Genomic DNA, 8,244 nt, shown 5'->3' with positions numbered 1-8,244 from the left:
TCCTGTGCTCCTTTCAGGGCAAATAGTGCAAGGACACAGTGGGCAGCCCGCAGCGCGGCCTCCGGCCTCCTGGCCGTGGGAACCGAGCCCTCGATCCTGCCTTCAGCCGCTGGCAGGTTGCGCTGGCTGCGCTGACTTAAGGAAAAGTTACCTTTCCTGCTTTGCTTTCATCTATACTTAGCATAGACTCTTCAAACCGGGGACACATTTTTCAAAATCCTTGGAAGCAGCTGGAACGTGAGTGAACAGGCAGAGCGTGCAGTCCCTTCAGCTACTCTGTGTGATCCTTCTGAGGCTCTTTGTGTCGCGAACCTGACCTCAGATTCGTTCTTTCACAGTTGTCTCCTGAGTAAGTTAGACATTTAGATGAGTTGTGTGGGGTTGGGGTGGCGGGTGTCAGAAGTACCTGTGAGGTTTTTTGTTTTTTTAAAATATATTTTATTGATTTTTTACAGAGAGGAAGGGAGAGGAATAGAGAGTTAGAAACATCGATGAGAGAGAAACATCGATCAGCTGCCTCCTGCACACTCCCCACTGGGGATGTGCCCGCAACCAAGGTACATGCCCTTGACCGGAATCGAACCCGGGACCCTTGAGTCTGCAGGCAGATGCTCTATCCACTGAGCCAAACCGGTTAGGGCACCTGTGAGGTTTTTTTAATGAAATACTCTTACATCTCCTCTGATTTCCACACACCCCTTTCTCTCAGCTCCCCAGCCTGGAGCCATTGACAGAAGGTCCAATAGCTGGTTTACAAACTTTTTTAAAGAACAGAACCTCTTCAGACAAAACCTAGCTTGGGACACAGATCAGTGGGGGGCCTTTCTGCCCGAAGTCGGGGTGGGAGCCAGCGACCTGCCTGCTGCCCCTGCCTCCCCGTGACATCCCTCAAAACAAGGAATATGCTGTTTCCATGAATGAAAATGGGGGGAAAAAAGTCATTTTCAAATAAAATAGTGATTTGGGCAATATAAAACGAGAGGCAAAAGGCCTTACTTTTTGTCTTATGAATCTCAGAGAAATTTCATTCCATTTATTCTCAAAGTAGCTGAGTGTGGTTAAGGACACATCCATACTAATAATAGCCTAGGTGGTCGTCACGCCCTCACACTGTGATGCCCTCACGCCATCACAATCCATCACCAGGAGGCTGCGTGCGCATTGCGCGCGCGCATGGGTGGGCGGGTACTTGACACTGTGTGCGTGGTGTGGAGGCGGGCCTTGCAGCTGCTTCATGCAACCAGGCCTGGGGGTCCTGTGGCCCCGCCTACCTCTTTGGGGCGATTGATCACAGGGCTCCCGCACTGTGAGAGGGCACAGGCCAGGCTGGGGGGACCCCCCCCCCGCCGAGTGCATGAATTTCCAGTGATTCCTGAAATGTGTCCCCAGTTTGAAAAGTCTATGCTGAGTATAGATGAAATCAAATCAGTAAAGTTAAAGCTTTTCTCCAGCAACTGATTTCCTTAAGTCAGCAGAGCCAGCGCCGACCTGCCAGCGGCTGAAGGCAGGAGTGAGGGCTCGGTTCCCACAGCCAGGAGGCCCGGAGGCCGCGCTGCTGGGCCGCCTGCTGTGTCGGGGACTCGCTGCTCCCTGGGCAGTTAACGATGAGCCTCCCGTCCAGTTGGAAGGGAGTCTGTCGGAGACTGTGCAGGGGTAGGTGATGGTCTGCAGCTAGCGACTCCCCCTGCCTGGTCAGTGCAAGTGCACCCGGGCTGTGCAAATGGTGATGGGCAGCGTAGCGAGTGCTTTTCTTCCTGTGCTGTTGTCTGCCTGGGGCAGGTGGTGGAGAAGACGAACCCGACAGAGCCGGTGGGCGTGGTGTGCCGTGTGGACGGGGTGTACCAGGTGGTGGAGTACAGCGAGATCTCCCTGGCCACGGCGCAGCGGCGGGGCCCGGACGGACGGCTGCTGTTCAACGCGGGGAACATCGCCAACCATTTCTTCACTGTGTCCTTTCTGAGAGACATTGTCAAGTACGGCAGGGTGGGGCGTTGCGGATTGTTTGTTGCGTGAGAAGTCGGGAGATAACCCCAAGTCCAGTCCTGCAGAATTCATCCACTTCCTGGGGTCACCTCTGCCCAGTGAAATGTTTCTGGCACGGGGGGTCAGTGAGTTGGGTCATAGGAGCCCCTCCCGGGGCATAAGCTGAGGGCACAGAGTCGCCCCTTTTCTTCTCTTCCCTCCCGCCAGTGTGCTAGGCCTTGGTGAAGCGAGGGACAGACACGAACCCCCGGCTCTCCCACAGCCGGACACTTTGGAGATGCATTTGCCCCACAGCTGCTGAGCCAGGGTCTGGGACGTGTAGAGGGGCGTCAGTCTACGGGAGCTGGTGCCGAGGAACCTCAGGAGCCAGTGCCTTAGAGCGTGAGGGCAGCTGGGCCCGGGCGGAGCGTCTGCCCTGCCTGCCTGCCCAGGTGTAGAGGGAAGGGCACGCGCTGTCTGACCCTCCACGGGCCAGCTTCAGCGCCAGGACGGCTGCTCAGTCAGCCTGGCCCTCGGCATCCACTCAGTTCCGAGCGATTCCAGTCCACTGTGCTGCTTGTAGCCTCGCGCCTTCATCCGCAGTGACTTAGTGCTCCACTCCCCCCCCCCCCCCCACTCGGAGGAGAACGCTGACGGACGACGGGGTCCTGGGGAGGCGTTGGTGTGACGGCCTCGGAGGCCTCCCCTCCAGTGACCTCTCTTCCTGCCCAGTGTGCACGAGCCGCAGCTGCAGCACCACGTGGCTCAGAAGAAGATTCCGTGTGTGGACGCCCAGGGGCAGCGCGTGAAGCCCGACAAGCCAAACGGAATAAAGATGGAAAAGTTCGTCTTCGACATCTTCCAGTTTGCAAAGTAGGTGTCACAGCCCGTAGGATGGACCGAGGGTCTCGGGACCTGCCTTCCTCTCCCAGGCAGGGCGCTGCCTCCGCACACTCGCCGCCAGTGGCGGGCGCTGTGACGGCGTCGGAGCCCCAGGCCACGAGTGTCGAGTTGCCGGGAGGCTCGTCTCACATCAGTGGTCGTCAGCAGGTGGCTCTCCTGCCCTCGCTCTGGCTGAGCGACTAGCAGGCCCGCCAGAGTCGGCCCTGGGTTCAGGCGTCTCCCTGCCCGAGAGCCAGGGTCACAGCGCGTGTTCTCAGTTCCCGTAGCTCCAGGAAACCGCAGAGCTGACCGGTATGAAAACGCAGACGACCGATCAGCTAAGAATCATCTCACCAAATACATTCCTAAATCGTCCTTTTTCTCCCCCAGAACAGACACTAATGGGATCTTTTTGCACCAAGATTTCTAGTCTTTGTGACTAGTTACTTCTTGGAGTCTTCGTCTGGGCTGGGTGGAGGCCCGCGGGGGGAGCGGAGGCCGGCGGTGGGGGCCATGCCGGGAGCAGCTTTATTTGTAGTCAGGCGTCTCCGTTTGCTTCCACGGCAGGAAGTTTGTGGTGTATGAGGTGCTGCGGGAAGACGAGTTCTCCCCTCTGAAGAACGCAGACAGTCAGAATGGCAAGGACAACCCCACCACGGCCCGGCACGCACTCATGTCCCTGCACCACTGCTGGGTGCTCAACGCCGGGGGCCACTTCATCGACGAGAACGGCTGCCGCCTGCCCGCCATTCCCCGGTGAGCGTGTGCCCCCGGCCCTCGCTCCTGGCCGCCTCCTCTCTCTCGGTTGTTACTGCATCTTTAACCAAGCAGAGCGTCCCTGCCTGGTGTGGGGGATGCCTGCTCCCCTCGGATCTGCGGAAGCCCTCGTGTTCACACACGTCTCCGACTGAGCAGTGGTTGGAAGGGGACCCCTCCGGTGCCTCTGGGTCTGGCTGTCAGCAGCAGCTGTACCGTAGGTCACTGCCCACACATCTGGGGGACCCCCAAAACTCCCGCCACCCCTACGAGACACAGGGCCCCTGTGGCAGCGTCAGGTCCTAAGAGAGGCGCCAGGAAGGGAAATGAATGCCACCGAGTCCCGAGTCCTCAACCTTGAGAAATGTTACGGGATTTTAGGTGGAGCAGGTGGTGGAGAAGACGAGATCTCGCCGTGGCCAGGGGGATCTCGCTGTACTCCACCACCTGGTACACCCCGTCCACGCGGCACACCACGCCCACCGGCTCTGTGGGGTTCCTCTTCACCACCTGCCCCACCTTAAGTCAGCAGAGCCAGCGCTGACCTCCCAGCGGCTGAAGGCAGGAGTGAGGGCTTGGTTCCCACAGCCAGGAGGCCGGAGGCCGCGCTGCTGGGCCGCCTGCTGTGTCGGGGACTCGCTGCTCCCTGGGCAGTTAATGATGAGCCTCCCGTCCAGTCTCGGTGGCATTCCAGTTGGAAACAAGGAGATTCTTAGAGCTCTTCAGCCGGATACAAAGGCCTTTTAGGCTAAACCTTATATTTTATGATAAAACCTTCACTGGCACCTGAAGTCCCTGCTAAGTCGTTTGGTTTCTGTGCTCACAAAGCATGTCCTGCCGTGTCAGTTGTGCCCTCGAGGGATGGAGTGCTGGCTGGGTGCGCAGAGGTGCTGAGCACGGGTCCGTGCTGGGCCTCCGGCGGCTGGTCTGGCTGTCACCGAAGGGGCCTGCTGAGCGTGTCCGGCCAGGGCGCCGGCATGGGCGTGTCAGCTGTCCTTGCTTCGTCTTGGCCATTGAGTTTGTTTTTCAACCCTCCATCTCCTTTGCTGAGTTTATCCCTTCCCATCCATCCTGCCTCCAGGCCAGCAGAGTTGGCAGTCCCCTCATTGTTGTTTGGTTTGCTCCCCCAGTAATGCTTCTTTATTCCCACATAGCACTGGTGCGCACGGACAGCCCGAGGCCGTCACAGCCGGGGTCGCGGACAAGTAACTATCCCGCCTGCCTGCAGCATGGTGTCGGGCTGCGCTTCTCCCGGAGCTAGTGTAGCGCTGCCGCGGGGGGCGGGGCTTCGGTGGGCGCTGCTTCCTTGGTGGCAGGCATCTGTCTGGACACTAACTCAGCGCAGTGCATGCTGGGCACGGGCAGCATGCGTACTAAGACCCCACAGGTGTCTGAGCCGCAGTGAGCGTCCGGGAGTGCAGGTAAGGTTGGCGCAGGGGCCCGGTGGGAGCACCACACAGCCACCACGTGGGCTGGGGTGTCTCCTGGACTGGAGTCATCCTGAGGCCCGAGGGGGCAGGAAACTGTTCTTGGGTTTGTTCTCATGCTAATAGCTCCCCATTCGGTCTCTCTGTGTTAGTATTAGTCACTGTCCTGCTCCTAAGAAAGTGTCTTGTTGTAAGAGCAGGTCATTTTTAGCTGGAGCACCCATGTCCTCTCCCCTCTGGGTGCTGCCAGCATCTGAAAAGCTATGGTCTGTGTAGCTAGAGAGCGTGGCAGATGCTGTCGCAACCCCGCAGGGCAGGCCTGGTCTGGAGGGAGGTTGTGGAGACCCGGGGACTGTGCCGGGCAGGGTCGGGGCGGGTTCCCAGCAGCAGCAGAGCTCGGTGGTCGCGTTGCCGCCTTGCCACCTGCCCTTCGTCTTGCCCGGCAGAGGCCGCCCGTGGCTGTTGGGTCTGGGACGTGGGCTGTGCCAAGGAAGGGGACTCCCAGAGCCGGCTCCTGTCCTCTAGGAGCCTGGAGTCTGTCATCCTTGCACCAGGCGGACTGGGTGCAGCGTCTGGAAGCAGCTGCCTTTATGATTTAAGAAATAGATTTTCGACCTTAAATTTCCTTCTCATTGAACCACACAGCTTTTAACCTGAAAAGTGAGCGATTCTTAATTATACAGCTGCAAACACCCTCCAGCGTCTCAGTGAAGATACAAAAGGTTTTAGAGTTCTCCCTGTTCAGATTCTTTTCGCTAGTACAGTGGTTCTCAACCTTCCTAATGCCGCGACCCTTTAATACAGTTCCTCATGTTGTGGTGACCCCCAATTTCATTGTTACAAATTGAACATCATTAAAGCATAGTGATTAATCACAAAAACAATATGTAATTATATATGTATTTTCCGATGGTCTTCGGCGACCCCTGTGAAAGGGTCGTTTGACCCCCAAAGGGGTCGAGACCCACAGGTTGAGAACTGCTGCTACTTTTCTCCCTGCTCCCTTTAGTTCTCTGGCGGGGACCTCTGTGGTGCAGAGGGAGGTCATGTTCAGGCAGCTGTGTATTCCTCGGGTTCAAAACTACCACCTGATCCTGGCCCCCAAGTCCCTCGGCCTCAGGGTCAGGGTCAGGTTCAGGTGGGACTTCATTTTCCCATTTGGCGTATGTGACCCTGAGCGGCCCAGGGGGTCTGTGCCAGATCTCTGGGGCTCTCGTGGTGGAACCTGACACAGTCTGCAGAGCCCTGCACCCCACCTTTAAAGCATCTTTCCTCCCGTCAGCCCGGGAGCCACCCCACTCAGGCCGCAGGTGCTGTCAGCGTGCAGCGGCCCCGGGGCTCGTGAGGAGAGCAGGCGTTTCCTGCAGGCCCGGAGGGTCCCAGTGCAAGTGGGTCTTCATCTTCCCCTGAGGATATGCTTGCTGACTTGAGAGAGGGGAGGGAGAAACACCCATGTGGGAGAGAAACGTCGGCTGGTTGCCTTCCTGACATACCCCGACCAGGGTTTGAACCCGCAGCCTAGGTATGCGCCTGGCAGTCTAGGTATGCGCCTGAGCAGGAATCCAGCCAGCTGAGCCACAGCGCGGGGCCTCCGCAGATGCTAATAAGCATCATTTTGTTCGAGTAAATGAAGGAGGGCAGGCACTGTGGAGAGCAGTCAGGGGAAGGTGGGCTTGAGCTAATGTAGAGGATGGGAGGTGGAGCTCGTCACAGGGGCCTGGTGGGAATGACCTGGAATAACCCCGAGTGGCCCGGTCAGAGGAGCGTGGCAGATGGTGGTCCTGGGAGCAGGACATGAGCACGAGCACCTTGAATCCAGCTGACGGTTCTGTTGGAGAATGACCGGGTGTGGCCCACGCAGGAGCTCGGCTCTGGGCTGGGCTGTAGTTTCAGGCCACGTGAGAGCACAGGGATGGAGAGAGGTCTCCAGGCGGCAGGAGGCCGGGCTTCTGTGCGCCTGGGGTCCTGTTGTAAACTCTTGACATGGCGAAAGCTCAGAGGTCTCATGGCTTTAGATATGTTTTAACACTTCATTGCTTTGTGCCAGGTGATGGAGACTCTCAGGCTGGCAGGTGCTGTCGGTGCTGAGCGTGGCCTGGAGGAGGCGCGTGGTGACGGGCCTGCTGTCGCAGCCTTGCGTGGCTACGGGCACTTGGAACACGGTCATTGTGATGCGAATTGAATTTTACAATTAAAATTGAGATTTACAGTTTCAAGGAGTTCAGGTTTGAGTGCCCCCTGTGGCGAGTGGCTGCCGTGCAGGCTGCACCGTTATTGTCTTTGTCAGACTCTGAGCCTAGCTCTCTGGTGTGGCGAGGAGTAAAGTGACTGTGAGGATCAAGCACCTGGGGACGTACCTGGACTGTGTCTGTTCAGTCTGCTGTCCCTTCCTTGTCAAATTAAAACTTGGACGTGAGATGTCCAGGAGGCGATGCGTGCACCGGCGGGCGAGGTGCGGCACGCCCCGGCTGTCTGCTGACCGTGACCGTGTCTGGGAGCCTAATCCTCAGGGCGCTTGGTGGTCGTCGGGGCTGCTAACAGCAGAACTCTGTCCTCACAAGCTTCTCAGAGGAAAGCCGCTCTGCCTTTCCCTCTGGCGGGCAACGTGGGGACAGTCTGTGACACGTGGTCTCTCCGCAGCTTGAAGGACGCCAGCGATGACCCGATCCAGTGCGAAGTCTCCCCCCTCACCTCCTACGCCGGAGAAGTGAGTAGCTTTGCTTTTCTGCTCGTTTTTAAAGTAGAGTCTGGTTCTGTTTCATGTTTAAGTGGAGCTGCCCTCACAGGACGGAGCATTGCGGGGACCCTTCCCTGAGAGCCGGTCCTGCAGAGCCGCCTTTGCTCTCGGCCCCTCCCCTGAGAGTCCATCCGGCTGTGCCGCGGAGCCCACGGGGCTGGTTCCCATGAAGAGACGCTTCCACATCAGTGCATGTCCCTTGGACATGGAGATAGAATGGGCTTTTCAAAAATATGTGACCGCCTTGTTTTGTAGATAAATCACATGGCTCTTTTTACTTTACTTATCTATACTAATAAAAGGGTAATATGCTAATTAGACTGGATCAACTGGCCATCTTCCGGACATCTGACTTCCTTCCGGACAAAGCCATGGTGGTGGGGGCCGAGGCAGAGGCAGTTGGCGGGGAGATCAGGACGGCAGTGGGTTAGGGGTGACCAGGTCTGCAGGGGGGGGGCTGTTGAGGGCACAATCAGGCCG

The 8,244-nt window shown here is 57.9% G+C and overlaps 1 protein-coding gene across 2 annotated transcripts in view; it reads left to right on the top strand.

Moving 5' to 3' along the window:
• UAP1 (UDP-N-acetylglucosamine pyrophosphorylase 1) overlaps positions 1-8,244 on the top strand; it is a 33,319-nt gene that overhangs the window by 22,621 nt on the left and 2,454 nt on the right. Inside the window, exons 6-10 of one of the 2 annotated variants that reach the window (XM_006103779.3) lie at positions 1,780-1,973; positions 2,695-2,835; positions 3,412-3,600; positions 4,755-4,805; positions 7,668-7,734. In XM_006103779.3, coding sequence (XP_006103841.1) covers positions 1,780-1,973; positions 2,695-2,835; positions 3,412-3,600; positions 4,755-4,805; positions 7,668-7,734 — 642 coding nt within the window. The remainder of the gene's footprint in view (positions 1-1,779; positions 1,974-2,694; positions 2,836-3,411; positions 3,601-4,754; positions 4,806-7,667; positions 7,735-8,244) is intronic. The other variant, XM_023744995.1, reaches the window with a different exon arrangement.

This window comes from Myotis lucifugus, unplaced genomic scaffold, assembly GCF_000147115.1.
Source record: "Myotis lucifugus unplaced genomic scaffold, Myoluc2.0 scaffold_507, whole genome shotgun sequence".
In the NCBI taxonomy this organism is placed as follows: Eukaryota; Metazoa; Chordata; class Mammalia; order Chiroptera; family Vespertilionidae; genus Myotis; species Myotis lucifugus.
Note: the sequence above shows the minus strand (reverse complement) of the source record. Positions and strands in the feature narration are given on the sequence as shown.